Below are 20674 nucleotides of genomic sequence, written 5' to 3'. Positions count from 1 at the left end.
CATGTGTTTATCTTTATAGTTAATTATACTCGACCAGTCATTATTCTGGGACCCATGAAAGACAGGGTAAATGATGATTTAATCTCAGAATTTCCCGACAAATTTGGATCCTGCGTCCCTCGTGAGTAACCCAAATTAAAACTTTTAACATTTAGTGTCACTGTTTGGTAAAAGTAAATATAACTGCTTTAAAGGGTTATAGTTAACTGTTAATAAACTCCTTTATCCTCAGTATTATTTCTCTTTTCTTAGATTTAAAAGTATTGTGTTAAACTTTTTAAAAAGCAGTGAATTAAGTAAAAGATGTATTTATTCTGTTTTTAAATATGAAACACTTCCCCAAGTTCTTTTTTATTGAAGATACAACTAGACCAAAGCGTGATTATGAGGTGGATGGAAGAGATTATCATTTTGTGACTTCGAGGGAGCAGATGGAAAAAGACATCCAGGAGCATAAGTTCATTGAAGCTGGCCAGTATAACAACCATCTGTATGGGACGAGCGTCCAGTCTGTGCGAGCAGTAGCAGAGAAGGTAAGCACCAGAGCCACCCTGGGGTGTGTTTCTAAGGACACACACTTTGACTTTATTTGAATTAAGAAACAGAAGATAGGTGACATAGCCTTGATGTCTTACTAATGTTACCGCTTTAGCTAAGTAAAAATCTGATCTTGAGTGTCTTAGAAAAACACATACCAGAAAAGACTGACAAAATCTGAATATCCATGAAATCTGAATTTCATGGCAATATCCATGAAATGGAGTTCTTTAGAGTAAATAAATGATTTTTTAAAAGTATCTATGAATTGATATGCAACATGAAAAAGGGTCTGTTTTATCTTTTGGGTTTGTTTGGTTGGTTGGTTGATTTGGTTTGTTTGGATTTGGTTTTTCAAGTCAGGGTTTCTCTGTGTAGCCCTGGCCTGTCATGGAACTCACCCTGTAGATCAGGCTGACCTCCAACTCAAAGAGATCTGCCTGCCTCTGCCCCCTGAGTGCTGGGATTAAAGGTGTGTGCCACCGGGCCTAACTTGATTTGACATTTTAAAAGAAGAATTAAGGAAACAAATTTACTCAGTTGTGTGAAACATGGGAAGAACTAATCAGACCCTGATGAGATTAGTTTCTAGCAGAGGGAAAGTAGAGCTGCTTGCGGTATGCACACCAGTAGGGATTGTTGGAGAAGGTGGAAGCAGGGTGGTCACGAGCTCAGCCAGCCTGGCTACATATTTTTATTTTTAAGAAAAGGGGAGGCGGGGTGGAAAGGATGGCAAAGTAGGATAGGGATCAAAGAAAAATTTTGTATAATTTTGAAATTTAAAATTAACATTGGATTGTCAAATTAAATTAGTAACTGGTTATAAAACATAGGGTTAAATAAAAATTAAGTAGCCATTGAAGGCATAAGCAATGCATGACTTGAAAAGATGGAGGAGGAGACGCTGTGCTCATGATCACTGTCTACTGCTGATCCAGACCCAGGAGTGACAAAGTCGGAAATCCTTCCTGAAAGAAAACCGTATGGTAGTCATGATTTCAGCAAGAACCTTAAGAAATGATCAAAATCTATCTTAAAATATCACAATAAGTGAAGAAACAAGGTTATTTACATGCTGAGAAAATGTCATCCCTGAAATTACTAGTTACAAAGGCAAAGATAATTTTACCATGAAGAAATTTTAAGCAGACAAGTTTAAATATGATCACATTGTCAGTAGAAATGGGAAAAATGGATACCACGTATCAGTGGTATTCCTTCCAGACGTGTGTGACTTGCCCTCTGATAGTCAAGAGGCAGGCTGAGCCAAATCGAAGCATATCCTATGAAATGAATGATCTGTGCTCTCCTAGCATGCCAAGGTCAGGGTTAGAGAGATGCTTCACTGGGTATGGTCTTGTTAGTTAGAGTAAGACCTACATTCCCTTCTCCAGCATCTATGTAAAAGCCAGGCAAGTTAGAGTGAACAGGGTGGAGTTAGGCAGGTCCCTGGAGCTCACAGGCCAGCCAGTGTAGTGGAGGCTAAACAGCTCAGGTTCAGTGAGAAAACTTACTTAAAAAGTAAGGTTGTGAGTCTGGAGAGATGGCTCAGTGGTTAAGAGCGCTGACTATTCTTCCAGAGGTCCTGAGTTCAATTGCCGCCAATCACATAGTGTCTCACAACCACCTGTAATGAGATTTGGTGTCATCTTCTGGCCTGCAGGGACACATGCAAGCAGAATATTCATATATTCTATTTATAATAAATAAACATCTTTATTTTAAAAAAAAAAAAAGTAAGGTTGAGAGCTAAAACGCCTGACTTTGGCTCTGCCCTCCACATTCACATGCTCACATATACATGCACCACACAAAACAGTTCATAAAATACCAGATCTAGAATAACAAGCGCTGGGAAACTGTGCCCAACTGATGGCAGCTCAGACATTGTAAGAAAATCCAATACATATCATGAATTGGAACCTCAACCAGCAACTTCCTATTGTTTATTCAATAAGGCACATTAGATGACCAACTAGAATTATACTGTGCTCATATAATAAACATCCCTATCTGTGGGTAATATTATTTCTGGGATTACACAAACTCTGATGTGTATATGTAAAGAGAGTGGAGTCAGCATGTTTTCTGTCACCGTGAAAGAAAGCAGGGGAGGAAGCCTTTGTTTTAACTGATGGTCTCAGAGGTTTCAGTCCATAGTGAGGAAGCAAGAAGAGGGGAGAGTAGAAATATCCAGAAATCAATCCCTTCAGAGTTCCGTCCAAAGAGCCACTTCCTCCAACTAGGCCCCACTTCTAAATAGTCCATTGAGCTTGTCCACTAATTGTGTCATGGGACCTAACACAGGGCTAAGAGATGGCTCGGTCAGCAAAGTCCTAGTCACTGAAACATAAACACCTGACTACAGATCCCTAACACCACATGAAGTAGAGCATGTGGTGTGCCCTGGAATCCCAGTCCTGGGAAGTGTGGACAGGAAGCTCCCCAGAAATCACTGGCAACTAGTCCAGTCTAAGAGTGACAAGCCTCAGGTTCAGGAAGACCTGTCTCAAAAAAATAAAAAATAAAAATAAGGTGCAGAGCAATTAGGGAAGACACCTGGTGTCATATCTACTTCTGACCTACGCACATACACCTACAAATAAATAAAATTTAATACTGTGGGGAGCTAGAGAGCTGGCTTAGAGGTTAAGAGCATTGGATGCTCCTCCAGAGGACTCAGGTTTAATTTCCAGCAACCACATGGTGGCTCACAACCATCTGTAATGAGATCTGATGCCCTCTTCTGGTGTATAAACATGTATGTAGCCATATACATAATAAATAAAAAAATTAATACTGTGACTACATAATTTTTTTTTACTTTTCTATATGTTGGGAGTCTTTAAAAAATGTTTTTATTGTAAATACGCTCGTTGAATAGACTGTTACTTCTTTTGATTTTTTTTTTTGAGACAGGGTTTCTCTGTGTAACAGTCCTAGCTGTCCTGGAACTCAGTTTGTAGGTAAAGTTGGCCTTGAACTCACAGAGATCCACATGCCTCTGCCTCCCAAATGCTGGGATTAAAGGTGTGTGCCAGCACCACCCAGCAAAATATTATTTCCTAATATGAACTCTAGCCTTTAAATTACAAGGTACTTGATAATATTGAGAACCTGATTTTTAAATATCGCAATAAAATTTATTTAATTTTCACTTTCTTTGTAACTAGAAATACACATCTATAATAAAAATGTAAATGGCCTTTTGTGTTAGTAAATCTGTCAGAAAAGTTATGTAAATCCAGAATTGGATTTTTCAAATGACAGTCTATAGTATTTTCTAGCCGTGTAATGAAAATTAGAAGACCAGAATTGTGGAAGTGTGGGGCTAAAGAGATGACTCAGTGGTTAAGAGTATGTACTGTTCTCACAGAATGCCTGAGTTTGGTTCCTGGCACCTACATCAGATAGCTTACAACTACTTTTTATACCTCCAGCTACAGGGGACTCTTCTGGTCTCCTTGAGCACACTCAGATATGTACAGAAATACAAATAACTTTTTTTTAAAGAATAGTGGTAATGAGGATTTACAGGTTTGAACAGGTGTTCTAGAATTTTTTCACCTTCTGATCATGCCATTTTATGAAATGAAGTTCATTAATTACCTTTGGAATTATTTGTAGATTTTAGTGTGTGTGTGTGTGTGTGTGTGTGTGTACATGAGTTCATACAGGTTTCCATTGGGGTCAGAAGAGAGTTTTGGATCCCCTGAAGCTGTAGTTTGACCAGTGGCTATAAACTGCCCAACATAGGTGCCATGAGCTAACCTCAAATCCTCTGCAAGAATAATACACCTTGTTAACTACTGAGCCATCTCTCTACCCATTGAGCAGTATTTTTTATATAAAAACTAGAAATATGAGAACTGTATTTTAATTTTTTAAATGGCTTTGAGAATGGAGAAGTAACTTCATAATCATTATTTTCTTCATTCAATTTCTCTTCTAAAATTTACTAATAAATGACACTTTTGAAGTAAAAGAAGATCTATGAGCCATAATTCAGATTATAACTTGTGGAGGGACACCTTTGGTATAATTGAAAAGATTTGGTCCACTTATTTAATTTTCTTCTTTATTGTCTCTGTTTTAGGGCAAGCATTGTATCCTTGATGTGTCTGGAAATGCCATAAAGAGATTGCAGATTGCACAGCTTTACCCAATATCTATTTTTATTAAACCCAAATCCATGGAAAATATCATGTAAGTATCATGCCTACAGTGCTCCATTTAAGTGCAGATCAGTCAGCCTTGAGGTACTTACTTGTCCTCCTTGCATCTCATTCTCTCCATAGAAAGTGGAGAAAGTAGTATTTCTGTCCATCTTAAGGGTGTTGTGAGATTAAATGAGCGTCATATCTTGTCATCTTCAATCATATTATTAAATGGGCAGTACAGCTGTGTACTAGCCATTACAGCTATAGAGAGTGGTGGGCAGTACAGCTGTGTACTAGCCATTACAGCTATAGAGAGTGGTGGGCAGTACAGCTGTGTACTAGCCATTACAGCTATAAAGAATGGTGGGCAGTACAGCTGTGTACTAGCCATTACAGCTATAAAGAATGGTGGGCAGTACAGCTGTGTACTAGCCATTACAGCTATAAAGAATGGTGGGCAGTACAGCTGTGCACTAGCCATTACAGCTATAAAGAATGGTGGGCAGTACAGCTGTGCACTAGCCATTACAGCTATAAAGAATGGTGGGCAGTACAGCTGTGTACTAGCCATTACAGCTATAAAGAATGGTGGGCAGTACAGCTGTGTACTAGCCATTACAGCTATAAAGAATGGTGGCTTCTTAACTGACAGAAGATTTGAGATGGCTCCACAAAGGCAGTTTTCCTCCAAGCCTGACGACAACCTGAGTTCAGTTTCCAGGACCCACATAGCAAAAGGGAGGACTCCTCCAAGTTGATTCCTGACCCTCACACAGGGACGTATTTCCATACATAAACAGATAAATGTATTTTCATTTATATGTGAAATTAAGTAAAAAATAAAAGAAAGCTCAAATGAAAACAAGGAGAACAAAAAAAATAGTATCATTGAACATGAATGTCTTGTTTATTAAAACTCTGTACTCAGCAATGATACTTACTAAATACTATATTCAACATATGCAAGATACATTAACTTCAAACACACATGACGGTTACCAAACTGTCAGCTGGGGTATAATTTTCAAATGGTTGAAAACAATATCTTCTGCACATGTCAGAATTAATCTGGAAATTAATAAAAAATGTTTGGAACTACATATAAAAGGTGATATACTTAATGTCATATCTTTAGTGAAGGAGGTTACACAGCCTATAAATACTCTAGTAGATGAAATCAAACATCAGGCGTGTTGGCAAACACCCGATCTCAGGACTGAGAAGCTGGGGGCAGTTGCGGGGGGCTGCTGAAAATTCAAGGCCAGCCTGGGCTACAGAGTGAGAAAGACACTGTTTCAGAAAACATAAGCAAGGAGAGAAGTTAGAAGTCAACCATTAAATTCAAAGAAGGCAGAAGAAAAATTAATGAAATAGGAAGTCGGCATATAACAGAGAAGATGGATGGGAAGATGTTCTTTGAAAATACAGTACACATGAAGAATGAGCAGAAACAAGGTCAAACATTCCAGCATTCACACGAGAATGAAAAGAGGGCATCAGTGTGCATCAGCAGTCATTACAGTTTAACACAGGAGGCCCAATTGAAATCAGGCCTTTAAATCTACAGATTCAATGCTCATCAAAATCCCAGCAAAATTCTTCACATACCTCGAAAGAATGGTATTCAACTTCATGTGAAAAGCAAAAAACCCAAGATAGCCAAAACAATCCTATACAGTAAAAGAACTTCTGAAGGCATCACAATCCCTGACTTCAAACTCTACCACAGAGCTACAGTACTGAAAACATGCTGGTATTGGCTTAAGAACAGACAGGAGGTCCCGGATATTAATCAACATACCTTCAAACACCTGATTTTTGACAAAGAAGCAAAAAATATCAAATGGAAAAAAGAAAGCATATTTAACAAATGATGCTGGCATAACTGGATATCAACATGTAGAAGAATGAAAATAGACCCATATCTATCACCTTGCACAAAACTCAAGTCCAAATGGATCAACAACCTCAACATAAAGCCAGCCAACCTTATAGAAAAGAAAGTGGGAAGTACACTTGAACACATTGGCACAGGGAACCACTTCCTAAATATAACCCCAGCAGCACAGACACTGAGAGAAACAATTAATAAATGGGACCTCCTGAAACTGAAAAGCTTCTGTAAAGCAAAGGACACGGTCAGCAAGACAAAACGACAGCCTACAGAATGGAAAAAGATTTTCATTAAGCCCACATCAGACAGAGGTCTGATCTCCAGAATATACAAAGAACTCAAGAAATTGGACACCAAAAGAACACATAATCCAATAAAAAAAAAAATGGAGTACAGACCTAAACAGAGAACTCTCAACAGAGGAATCTAAAATGGCTGAAAGACACTTAAGAAATATTCAGCATCCTTAGTCATCAGAGAAATGCAAATCAAAACAATTCTGAGATTCCATCTTACATCTGTAAGAATGGCCAAGATCAAAAATACTGATAACAACTTATGCTGGAGAGGTTGTGGGGAAAAGGGAACACTTCTGCATTGCTGGTGGGAATGCAAGCTGGTACAATCCCTTTGGATATCAGTGTGGCAATTTCTTAGAAAATTAGGAAACAACGTTACTCAAGACCCAGTGATGCCACTTTTGGGTATATATCTAAAGGATGCTCAATTGTGCCACAACTACATGTGCTGAACTATGTTCTGTCATAGCCAGAACCTGGAAACAACCTAAATGCCCTTCGACTGAAGAATAGATAAGGAAAATGTACATTTGCACAATGGAGTATTACACAGCAGAAAAAAAAATGACATCTTGAATTTTGCAGGAAAATGGGTGGAGCTAGAAAACATTGTTTTGAGTGAGGTAACCCAGACACAGAAAGACAATTATCACATGTACTCACTCATAGGTGGTTTTTAAACATAAGGCAAAGAAAACCAACCTACACACCATAGTCGCAGAGATCTCAGACAACAATACAGACACTAGAGAGACATACATAGATCTAATCTACATGGGAAGTAGAAAGTAGAAAAAGACAAGATTTCCTGAGTAAATTGGGAGCATGGGGACCTTGGGGGAGGGCTGAAGGGAGAGGGGAGAGGCAGGGAGGGGAGCAGAGAAAAATGTAGAACTCAATAAAAAAATCAATTTAAAAAAGAAAAAAAAGGAAATCAGGCCTTGGACAGGGCACAGAAAGGACTTCAAGCAGTCGGCACACATTAAACATGCAGTGGCTTTAAACAAGTGAAAGCCATGTCATATGTTACCACCTACACATCAGAATAGCAAAAATGGAAAAAGACAGCGCACATCTTTGGCAGATATGGAGAGTGTGAAAACACCTCACAGTCTCTAGGGTCGCTTGGTGAATCTACATCGATAAATTTACAGTACCTTCAAAGTTGCCATATGTAGAATTTATGATTAGCCTAGAGCTCTCATTCCTAGATATATACAACAGAAATGATTGTTCTACAGGACCCTTAAAGTTCCAGTGTTTAAGACTTTTAGGATAAGCTAAACTGGCTAGAAATCTGAGGGGTAAGAAATCTACTCCCAACAGGTTCTATATGTCCATGTTTCTTTATTCTTCTTTTCTCTGTCTCTTTTCATTCTTTTTCTTTTTTGTTCTACCTTGTTCTTTCTTGTTCTGCCTGTTATAAACGTTCCCAGTCATATATATAAAACTAGCAATTCCCCAGCCCTATCAGGTTCCAGGGCCAGAATTCTTTTGCCCCATAAAAAATCTGATAAGAGTTTTCATACACACACAGAGAGAGATCCATGCACGTTAAGTGAACTCTAGTTAAGAAAGAAATTAAATCATCTAGGGATTCTAAAGGGGAAGGTTAGATTCCTAGGCTATGTTTTTAGGTGGATAGAAAGAGCCAAAAGTTTATTTTCAGTAAAATTATTAATAGGGCATGAATTGTTTAAATCGGAGTGCCACTTCTTTTCTTCCAGCATGCATAGAGTCGGGTAACCAAGCAACCTACACAAATGGTCAGGGGGAAGCTAATGGCTCCTGCATCTAATAGCACATACACCAGACACTGCAATTTCTACAGGTCTAGGTCTGGAGTTTTGCTCTAGGCAGTCGAAACAAAAAAGGAACCCAGGTCTCTAAATTACCAGTTCCAGGATGTGCTGTAAACAGCCATTCTGATTGTGGGTGTTGTGGGTCTTCCTCTTAATTATCCTTTCTGCTGTCCTTGATTGTAAAGCACTGTAACATAAGGGGCCTGCTTGTTGGGGTTTCTGTCCCTCCCGGGTACCCCACAGCAGGCAAATCCCAAAGAAAATCACACGGAGTCTACATTAGGTTATAAACTGATTGGCCCATTAGGTCAGGCTACTTATTAGCTCTTATAACTTATGTTACCCCATTATCCTTATCTACATTAGCCACATGGCTCCATACCTTTCTCAGCTGGACAAGTTACATGCTGTCTCTTCGGTGGTCTGCGCAGGAATGGCAGAGAGAGCTTCCTCCTCTCTAGCCTTCTCCTATTCTCATTGCCCCGCCTCTACTTCCTGTCTAGTTGACCCGCCTATACTTCCTGCCTGGCCAATCAGCGTTTTATTAAAATGCATGAATGACAGAATACAGACAATTCTCCCGCACCAAAACACAAAGTGTAAATTTCCTGAATTAAAATCATCAGTAAACTGAGGTGAAAGTGAGCATAAGGAGTTAATCTTTTAAGTAGAGTAAAACCAGAGCGGCAGCTTGGGCAGGTCGTAATTCTATGTCCTTGGATATCTGTGAATATCTTAAATGGAATGACCAAATGCCTGCTGATAAAGATAATGATAGGAAGGCAGATCTTTGCACTTATCTAGGAGAGAGGAAAGGAGGTCTGGCAGTATGAAACTGTTTTCACACATAGCTAGGGGGGATTAATTCTCAAATATGTAACCAGAAAAGGAGTCAGCTACAGCAAAAAAAAAAAAATTTACAGCAAAGAACAGCCACTTTATTCAGGAAGCAATAATGCCAAAAAAAAAAAAAAGGTGCTTTTTGGTTTAGCCTTTATCATATCCCTTGATTCTGATAAGTTGCTTGTGAAAAAAATGGCTGAGCAATTACTGTATAATGTTGCAGCTTATAGCACTTGCTTGTATTAGCCAAAAATACTTGCTTGCTAGCAGTACTGTTCAAATAGCCAACATCTAGAAACTACCTAAATGACTACAGGTAGCTGAATTCATCAGTTATACCATTTTCACGATGAAACGTTTTGTAAAAATAAGCACGAGTAGTCTCCCAACTGTGTACAAATGATGGGAGAATCTTGCAATTTTAATAAAAGATCTCAAATTAAAAGTTTGCACACTGAAATTCAGGTTTAATCATCACTTGCAGAAACCAAATAACACTTAGGTTTGAGGAAGGTGTCCCTGACTTTCAGAGCACTGGGGATGCTCTGCATTGACCTGAGTACTCGGTGCACAGGTTTGTGACCATTTGTCGTGCTGTACATTTAAGATATCATACTTCCATGTCTTTAAAGTTACACTTCAAAAAAAGTTAAGAAGAGGACAAAAAGAAAATCTTATGTGGTCTTACACCTAATAAAGTAGAATAACCAAGCAGAGTTTATTCCTAGACTGTAAGACTGGTTTAATACTTCAGAATCCATCAGGGCACTGAAGGTCTAGAGCAGAGCACTTGTCGGGCATAAACAAAGCCCAGGGGTGGGGATGGCAGGGTAAATGGGCTAGACTTGTTCCCAAATAATGATAGATTACAGCAGTAATCCATCACCCTCACATATACAGTGGTTCCATTAGCAGGATCTCTCTCTTCGACCTATTTTGGAACTTCGAAATCTTTAGAAGCCTTACAGCTTCCTGGGGTTGGTTTAAAGGGTTAATGGTGTCAGCGCCCCATTCCTTTATTTTTAGCCCCATAGCAAGCAGCCATGCATGCATTTTTTTCAGCTATCAGCATGCAATTTCTAAGAGCAAAGGATACAACAAAGACCCTATCTCCTGTGAGCGAGGAACTGCCATGCTAAATGGTTGCTTTCTTACTTAGAACTGTAGTCAGCCACCCCGTTTTAAAGTAATTTTCGAAGACTTAAAGCCCCAGTGACTTTCCACAGACCTGCCACCCACCCCCTTGACTTTATCTTGTTTTATTTTGGTAGCCAGCCCAGGACATTTGAAAGTAGTCACGTGTATGGGTATAATTTAGAAATACATTGTAAATGGTCATGGAAAGTCTCAGAAAATACCTGAGAAAAAGCTTCAGTTTTTAGCAGGCTGCCTCAGTACAGAAACCACTCTGCAACAGTAAATAATTAAATTTTAAATAGAACAACAAAAATTAGTCTCTAGTGTTACTGAATCATAATATTCAAATATAAAGCTTGAACAAAAAGTATAAAAATTGGGGGCTGTAGAGATGGCTCAGCAGTCAAGAACACTATCTGCTCTTCTAGAGGTCTTGAGTTCAAATCGCAGCAACCTCATGGTGGCTCACAACCATCTGTAGTGAGATCTGGTACCCTCTTCTGTCATGCAGGCATACATGTAGGCAGAACACTGTATACATAATAAATAAATAAATTGTTAAAATGTAAACAAATAAATAGCAAATAATGCTGCATTCAAAGAAAACAATAAATTTCCTGAGACAGACCAGATGTCAATAGAGACTATAAAGTGAATTTATTATAATAAATGGTTTTTAAATAAAAAATAGTGGGTTTCCATATGACATTTTTATCCATATATATCATTCAGTGCTCATACTCAGCTGTGTTGGCATCTGTTGTCTCCCTCTTTGTTCCCATAGTATCCTTTCTGCACTGTGTTATATGATATTTATAATGTCTTAGCGATGCATAAAAGACGAGATCAAAGTCAAGAAACTATCTGAGGAAATTGGAAATATCAATAAGAGAAAACTTGACGTTCTGGGGGGCTAACGATTGCTCGCCCCATAAGAGCACATACTACTCTTGGAGAGGATCCAGCTTGAGTTCCCAGGACTCACCTTGGACTGTACAACAGCCTGTAACTCCAGCTCTGTGGGTCCAACATCCTCTTCTGGCCTTCATAGACACTGGACTCATGCGCACATACTCATACAGCAACACAAAGATAACATAACTGAAAATAAAATTTTTTAAGTTCTAGGGGAAAAAACAGTTACTAGAGTAAAATTCCTCAAGAGACTGAGGCAAATTTGAGCAGGCAGTAGACTCATCGAACTTAAAGATTAGAACAATGGAAATTACCAAGTCTGAGGAACAAAAAAAAAAAAAAAATTAGAGAAAAGTTAACAGAGCTTCAAGGAACTGGGAGCTGCCATTAAATAGACCAATGTACATTATGAATTCCAAAATGGGAGCAGGGGACAAAGAGATTATTTGAAGAAAATTCCCAGATTTTATTTAAAAGTCATAAATATAAATATCCAAAGTGTTGAGTAAAGCCCAAGCATAAGGAATGGAGTGCCCTGAGAGGCTGTGGGAAGGCAGTGCTGCACACAGCCTGAGGAATGACACCACAGCCAGGAGATTTTTCAGTAAGATTATCAGCAGAATTCTTGTCAAAACCTTTGGAAGTCAGAAGGCAGTGTGAGTCCGTGCATCAAAAACACTGAAGAAGCTGGCCGGTGGTGGTGCACAGCTTTCATCCCAGCACTCAGGAGGCAGAGGCAGGCAGAGCTCAAGGCCAGCCTGGTCTACAGAGCTAGTTCCAGGACAAGCTCCAAAGCTACAGAGAAACCCTGTCTCAAAAAACCACAACAACAATAATAATAATAAACACTGAAGAAATAAAACCTGTCAATCAAGAATACTACACCCAGCAAGAATGAGGGAAAGGGCCAGTGATAGAGCCAAGTGAGGAAAGGAGCTTGCTGCATAATCCTGCTGTGCGTCTGATCCTAAGCCCCTGTGAAGATGAGAGAAGTGTCACCACAGAGTTGTCCTCACCTCCACAAGGATACCATGATGTGTACCCGTGTACCATGACACAGAATAATAAAATTGTTTATAATTGGGAAAATTAAGATGTTCACAGATAAGCAAAAGCAGAAGTTCATCACCATTATACCTACCCTACAAGAAGTGTTCTGGGAATCCTGAAGATTGGAAGAACATTGCTATAGCCACACAAAATGTCCTGCATAATGCTAAGACAGCAAAAGATTCCTCTCACAAGAGGAAACAAACCCCTGTGTACTCATCATCCTGCTGCAAGAGGACCTAGGGCTTGCAGTTGGCTTACTACTTCTGTCCACACGCCCTCAGATTATTTTGAGATAAATTTCATGTGTATCATTTCATGTATTTGAAAAGTAATTGCTGAGTTAAAAGCATCTCCACTATAAACATGGCATTTAACTAATATTTTAACACAGTCAGATTTACTTATGTCTGTGTTTTCAGTCTTTTCCTGTAGCCAAGTTCTAAATAAGGTTTACTCATGACAGATGCTTAAACTTTTCATGCATAGTCTTCCTTCTTTTTTGTCTGCTGATTCCACTAGGTCCTTTTACAGTGTTTTCTCAGACTCTGATTTCTTATTGTGCTATCTAATGTGCTCATTTACAGGCTGTGAGTTACGTTTTCACATGAAGTGCACAGTGAGAGTTGTCAGAGCTGCACGCGCTGGCTGCTATGAGCTAGTGTAGAAAGTGCTGTGGCTCTCTTGTCGCTGCGTGGTCAGACAGCAGGACTAGGCACAGTCTGCTCTTAGTGATGGTTAGCGTTTGTACAGAGTTAAACTTCCTGTTATTTTATGCCTTTTATGTCTTCGCTCATCTTTTTTTCAGAGTATTACAATGTGGTAATCACCAGTTTCTAAATTTATTTGCATAGGGAAATGAATAAGCGTCTAACAGAAGAACAAGCCAGAAAAACATTTGAAAGAGCCATGAAATTGGAACAGGAGTTCACTGAACATTTCACAGGTTGGAACCATGTGTGACAGCGCCCTTTTGAGAAAATCTTGCTGTATCCACATCTACTAGTAGTAGCTAGTCCTGTAGTTTTCAAAGTAAATTCTAAGATCTGTGGGTTTGTCCTGTGGGAAACTCAAAAGTTCGCCTTGCTGGTAATGAGAAACCTTAAAATGTAGTGTTCCTATGGTTTTGTGCACAGCCGTGATTCACAGTTGACCAGAGGAAAGCAGATTTCATTTCACTGCTTTTTGAAGCCTCTACCTTTTCTCTTACCCTTTGTAAATTTTGATTCATTCTCCCCAGGCTTACTGAAATAGAGTTTCCAGATTCAGGGGCATTCAGGGTATACAGTGTAATATTGCATACTTTGTGAGTTGATTACTGCAATATGTCACCATAGTTCCTGGTGTATGGGTGTGTGTATGATTGTATGTGTGTTGGTTGATTGTGTGTGTCCGGTTGAGATCTGCTTTTGTTACTATAGTCACCATGCTCTACATTAGTACACAGAAATTGTCTTTTTAGCGTCTTGGTTCTTCCCAGTGCTGTGACCTTGCATAGCTAGGCCAGCACTGTCACTGAACTGTGACTATACCACCACATTTCCTCCTTAAAATAGAAGTTTATATCCTTTGATCAGCATTTTCTTATTCTGCACCCCCCACCCCCAATCTGGGAGTCATCACTGTACTCCCCGCTTCTATGAATTCAGATTCATAGAAGATTCCACAGGTAAATGAGGCCATGTAGAATGTATTTTTGTGTGTCTAGTTTATTTAGTTCAGCTTAATGTCTTATGTATTATTCATTCAGGTTGTCAAAAAGGAAAGGATTCCTTCTTTTATGACTGAATAATATTCTCATTATATATATTTAAATGCCCTATAGTTTCTTTGTTAACAAACATTTAGCTGGTTTTCATTTTTTTGTATATTGTAATATTGAGGTTAACAAAAAATTACAGATGGTTCTTTGATTTACTTTGATATTTCATTTGGTTATATACCCAGAAATGAGATTGGTGAATTGTTTGTCTTAGTGTGTTTTCTGCTACTATAACAGTATACAGTAGACCTAATATAGGCAAGGAATTTTTTTTGCTGACAATTGGGAGGATTGAGAATTTCAAGATGAAAGGGATTGCAATTTGTGAGTGTCTTCGTGTACTAAATGACCTACAGAAGGGCAACCAACACACAGGCTGCTAGAGGACTAGAGGGGACTGCATGAACAACCCAACTCTGGCAGCAGCTAGCCCACCACTATAATAACAGCTTAGACTTGGCTAGAAAAAATAGGGTTTAGCTGGGTTGCCCAAGGTGGCCCTGACCTCCTAGACTCAAGAGACTGGTCTACATTTGCTACCTGAGTAGCTGGGACACACACGACCGCGCCTGACCTCATTTAAACTAATGATTATATAAATTCCAGTTAAGTGCTCTGATATAAACCATGTGCTAAAGGGAAAAGGATCTTTTTTTTCCTTTAATTTCAGACTTAGAAACCATAAGAATATTAGCGTAAGAACAGCCCATGTCCTTTACCCATATTTTTCAAATGTTACATTTTATCTCTAAAACATCTGAACTTGTTACAAATAGATGTCCTTTACTTCTAAATATGTCAGTTTTTCAAAAAGAGGAAGAAAGATATTTGAATGTTTGCTTATGTCCCTTTATAGTGAGATGCTGCTAATCAAACCCAGGAAATTTAGCATTGATAATCTCACCTTTTAATACAGACTTCCCCGAGATATTAGCAGTTGTTAGAGTAAAATGATAAAAAAAAAATTTCAGGGTTTAATCCAGGAGCACGTATTGCATTGAGCTACCACACATAATTGGTCTACTTTAATCTAGAACCATCCATTAGCCTTTATCTGTTAGTCAGTCATAACCTTGACATTCTTTACGAGTGGAAGCCAGTCCTCTTGTGGAATCTCCTTAGATGTGAGTTATGAAGAAGTGACCTGGTCCTCTGCACCATGCAGTGCTTGGGCTTTCATTCTGAACTGTTCCTAGTGGGGTTGGTTTCAGTGGTAATGAATGAATGAGGTATCTGTGGCATTGACCTCTTGCTTTACCAACCCGGGGAGAACCCCGACTTACCCAGTAGGCAAAGTGTGTGTGTTTCCCAAGGTAGCTGTTCTTCACTGCTTGCCACTGTGACCCTGTGCTGGGAAGCACTTGAGCCAGGCAAGATGAAACTGATGTTTGCCAAATGTGTGTCTTCGCAGATATTAAAGAATACCTCCATGTAGCTCAGAATGTGAGCTTTTATCACCGAATTGATACTCAAACATTTTAAAGCTTAGCTTTTGATTACTCAAACATTCTCAGCTATATAGAAGTTCTTCTTAGGCACATAGATGTTCCTCATGATGGTGTTCTTAACCTCATCACAAGCCAGACAGTTACACTTCACATCTCCTTTTGGCATTTTATTCCAGATGTCTCAGGCCATAGGCAACTAACACGTGTGGTTTCCTTACACCCACTTGGTGCACATGCCTGGGCCTCCTGAGTGCTGGATCATCTCTGTAAGCCACCTGCCTAGTGCCATGCTGTCTTTTTAGTTTTATTAGCTAACCTTTGATCCTTACAGACTAGAGGCTCTAAGTATTCAAATAATTAGTTCTTAGTAATTGCTACCATTTTTGATGTTATAACTGTGATTTTTGAGACATTTTTGATTTAGTTGTATAGCCCCTGCTGATCAAGAATTTGTACTCCTCCTGCCTCTGCCTTTCAAGGCATTAAATTTCAGACATGCACCATGACAGATGCCTCTGTTGCCATTTTTTATTACACATTTTCTAACATTGATTTTAGTAGATTCTAACTACTAAGGCTCTAGCTTGTATGTATCAGTCCACCTACACTCAGTACTGGCCCACTTCACACCTCAGCAGAGCGCACAACCCATAGTCAGCCGTCTTTTCCTAACCCCCCCCCCACTGCCATCACCAGATGAGTAGCTGTGCTCGCTCTCTGTAGCTCCCACAAAAGTTGAGGAAACAAACACTTTGTATTAAAATGATAAAACTAATGACTGCAGGACATAACTCAGAGAGCCCATGGTCAGCCTGTGCAAGGACCCAGGCTCAGTCTCTAGCACCCTCAGATGGATGAGTGAATGAGCTAATGCAAGCTCAGATGATGAGCAAAGTAAACTCCAGACAAAAGGTAAAGAGAGAATGGCTGTGTCTCATATTTGGTCATTTTGTGTGTATTGTTCGCCTGGTAAAGTCAGCTAAATGACCAGTTGTTGCCAAGGACATCCATGTGTTCAACTGCTTCCAAAGTTTGCCTTCTCCCATCTCACCAAAATACTTACTGATGGCAAAGAAAGAGTAATGGGCACTTCTGGCTTTTGTCATTTCAGCTATTGTCCAGGGAGACACGCTGGAGGACATTTACAACCAAGTGAAGCAGGTCATAGAAGAACAGTCTGGTCCTTACATTTGGGTCCCAGCAAAAGAAAAATTATGAAGACTGGCTTTTCTGTTTCTTTCTTCCATGGTCTCACTTCTCTGCCCTGCCCTGGAGTCTGTCTTCAATGCTCCTTTCACACTGACTCGGACCCTCATGTCGGCAGTTTGCCCATTTTTGACATCTAGTGTCTCCTTCATGTTGCGTCATCTGTATTATTCTATGTTACTACTATCGGTTTCTGGCCGTTTTCCAGAACTGAAGATGAATGGCCTGACCAGCTGTCAGGGGTTTGGGGAGATGCAAAATTGTAAAATTCCTTAATGTTTAAGGGAAAGTTAACTTTAAGAGATTTTCAGAAAAGCTTTATATACATTCTTTTCCAATTTCAGTACAAATGAAAGGTGGTTCTAATCAGTGACTCGGTGGACCTTGAGCAACAATGCACGCTTAACTTTAATAGCATGGTTTGGCCGGTGTATTAGCTCTCAAGTTCGTTCCTCAATTGACTTCTGGTATTAAAGTAATTATTTCATTAAAGACAAATAAGAAAAATAGGGGTTTTACTTCAAAATTAATGTCTGAGTTAATTCATAATACTCATGAGAGGTCTTTATGAGCCCTCCCCTAGTGCACTTTCTAGGAATTACAGTGTCTGGGTGGTTTTCATCAGCTCGTGCAGCACCGGTCACAGTGCCTCTCAAGCACTGTCCACACACTGTTTATGGCCCTGCTGAGGTGAAGGGGGCTCACTTTTTCACAGACAGAACTGCGGACAAGAAAGTTTCTGTGGAAATGTAGTAATCATGACAGTGGGAAGGTGTTCAGTTCATAGCCTGAAATTTTAATGTATGCTTAGGGTGGGGGACAGATTTTAATGACTATTTTACCCACAATAACTGCCTATTTTGTTATAATAAAATATATATAAATATATATAAAACTTTCTTTAACTAAACTCTGTAACTATGGGAATTATTTTCTTTACATAGTTGCACACACAAACATATATATATATATTTAAAATATATTTTTCTTTTGCCACCTACTTCTAACTTTTGTTTGGTTTTTAAATTAAATATTAATTGATGAGACTTATCTTCCTTAATCATGTGAACTGAAAGCAAGTGTCCGGTGGTGGTGAGGAAAAACCTCTAGAAAACTAGATTGCAAGACGTGTGAGCGTGTTCTCCTCTTTCCTACAGAAGTTCCAGAGTGCTCATAGGCTTTCTGTCAGTGTTGTGTTCTTGTTGTGGAGTTTGATTTTGGTCCCCCACCCCTCTTTTTGTTCTCATTTCATTAATAGAAAAACTCCATTTTGAGACTCCCCCAGACACTTCATCTTACGTAGCTGCACTGTACTAGAATTGCACAGGTCTTTACAGCAAACTTCCTAAATTTTAGTGAGAGGCCAAATACCTTCAGAAATCACTTTCTCTAGTCCATTATTAGTATCATTTGGCTTCCCATTGCTCTTTGGAATTGTTTATTCAAATGTGGTTTTGGGCAACTTCGTTAAAATTTCTTAAATAAGTACTGGTTTGTAAAGAATTATCAACGTTATCCATTCCATTTATGAGAAAGAGGAGAACAGCTAATAAACTTTATTGTAAAATCCATATGTCAAATGTGTCTTGAATTTTGGAGGGTTTTTTTAATAACCTGGCATTTTGTCGCATTGATTCACCATATTACATAACAAGTTTAAAGACAGGAGGAATGTGTGTAGCTCTTACAGTAGACACAGTAGATCATTGCCAAACATAAACACTCAGGAAGAAAAGTGGAAGATGTTGAGAGCTCCAAAACCACCTTACAACAAGCGAGATCCCAGGATAAGCCATTGTGAAGCGTGTAGCAAGTGGTCACACACTGAAGAGCAGGAAGACATCCTAAAGGACCGCCATTCATGCTCTAAAAATTGTATTTGTTTCTTTCCAGATATCTGCTGGGCAAAATTGATAGGTAGCTTGATACTACAGAGACCTTGGGGAGCAGGTACCAATAAGGTAGTTTCCCACTAATTTTCCTCATTTCTGTAAACCAACAGTAGTGATCTTCAAACAGGACTGGGGAGGGAACCAGAAAGGAATGAGGGCTGGAATGAGATCCCTAGATCGTGTAGCTAGCTCTGGGTTCACCTGAGACCCTGCCTTGGATGTTGGAGGGAAATTGCCAACATCAACCTCTGACTTCCACGACCACAGATAACACACATGTTCATGCTCTCAGACGCATGTATATGTGTGGGGTGGGGGTGGAGGGAATACATGGTACATTGAAAGAATTCCAATTCAATGTACACATACATTCACACAGTGTCACACAGTGGGGGCTGGGGAGATGACTCAGTAGTTAAGAACACTGGCTGATCTGGAGGACCTGGGCTCAATTCCCAGCACCCAAATAGCAGCTCACAACTGTTAGGATTTTAGCCACAATAAGGCTAACACTTCTGGGTTCTTGGGCCATGCATGTGCAGACAAGCCCTCAGGCAGAAGTACCTAATGGCCCTGGGAATGTTAAAGGGCTCTGTGTGACCCACACGCATGTCTCGTTACATCATCCATGTATGACTCAGCTAAGTCATTGCACACATGCCTGAGCCCCTCATCTGCATATGGCATAGTCATGTCAACCCCCTGTGCGCATGCGCTAGGGAACTTTTAAAAGCTCGGCAGGCTTTTCGATCCGACACCTGTGGTGGCAGCGCCGCCAGGATGCAGATTTTCGTGAAGACCCTTACGGGGAAAACCATCACCCTCGAGGTTGAACCCTTGGACACTATAGAAAATGTCAAGACCAAGATCCAGGATAAGGAAGGAATTCCTCCTGAGCAGCAGAGGCTGATCTTGCGCTGGCAAGCAGCTGGAAGATGGCCGTACTTTGTCTGACTACAACATCCCAAAGGAGTCCACCCTTCATCTGGTGTTGAGACTTCGCGGTGGTGCTAAGAAAAGGAAGAAGTTTTACACCACTCCCAAGAAGAACAAGCACAAGAGAAAGAAGGTGAAGTTGGCTGTACTGAAGTAATATAAGGTGGATGAAAATGGCAAAATTAGTCGTCTTCGTCGAGAGTGTCCTCCTGATGAATGTGGTGCTCGAGTTTTCATGGCTAGCCACTTTGACAGACATTACTGTGGCAAGTGTTGTCTGACTTACTGTTTCAACAAGCCAGAAGACAAGTAGTTGTGTATGAATAAATAAAAAGACAGGGAATAAAAAAACGGGCAGGCCATCTCTCTCCCTCTCCTCCTCCCCCTCTCCCTCTCTCGCCACACTGACTTCCCCTGTACACGCCCCCTCTAATAGACTCCTAAGTGGGTTTGTTGTGTGTTCCGTGTTTCCTTCTCATTCGTGCCAGGTAATTTCAACAACTGCCTATAACTCCACTTCCAGGGGATTTGATACCCTCACACAGACACACATGCAGTCAAAACAGCAATGCACATAAAAATAAATCATCTTAAAAGATTGTATTATAAAAGGAAGTGACACCTTGGCTGTCGTGAAATGGAAGCACTTTAAATATGACTGTGAGAGTCAGTTGTCTCTTTTCCCTGTTTCCTGTGTTAGTATCTGAGGAGAGGATCGATCACAATACAGGAAAATCTGGATGCCCAAGTCTCAAGAAAATGATACTGTTTGTATATAACTCATACACAGCTT

General features: G+C 39.7%; 1 protein-coding gene and 1 pseudogene across 25 annotated transcripts in view; both read left to right on the top strand.

The window, feature by feature from the left end:
* Positions 1-18624, top strand: part of Dlg1 (discs large MAGUK scaffold protein 1) — a 194116-nt gene extending 175492 nt beyond the window's left edge. For all 25 annotated transcript variants that reach the window (XM_048453979.3, XM_085685425.2, XM_085685424.2 and 22 more), the window contains 5 exons: positions 20-121; positions 361-533; positions 4634-4743; positions 13492-13583; positions 16959-18624. In XM_048453979.3, the coding sequence (XP_048309936.2) occupies positions 20-121; positions 361-533; positions 4634-4743; positions 13492-13583; positions 16959-17065 (584 nt within the window). In that variant the 3' untranslated portion in view covers positions 17066-18624. The remainder of the gene's footprint in view (positions 1-19; positions 122-360; positions 534-4633; positions 4744-13491; positions 13584-16958) is intronic.
* A 731-nt stretch (positions 18625-19355) lies between these two features.
* LOC125413204 (ubiquitin-ribosomal protein eS31 fusion protein pseudogene) lies at positions 19356-20370 on the top strand (annotated as a pseudogene).
* The last annotated feature ends 304 nt before the right edge of the window (positions 20371-20674 follow it).

Source organism: Myodes glareolus, chromosome 2 (genome assembly GCF_982192425.1).
Source record: "Myodes glareolus chromosome 2, mMyoGla1.1, whole genome shotgun sequence".
NCBI lineage: Eukaryota > Metazoa > Chordata > Mammalia > Rodentia > Cricetidae > Myodes > Myodes glareolus.
The sequence above is the reverse complement of the archived record's forward strand: the minus strand, read 5'-3'. Positions and strand labels throughout refer to the sequence as shown.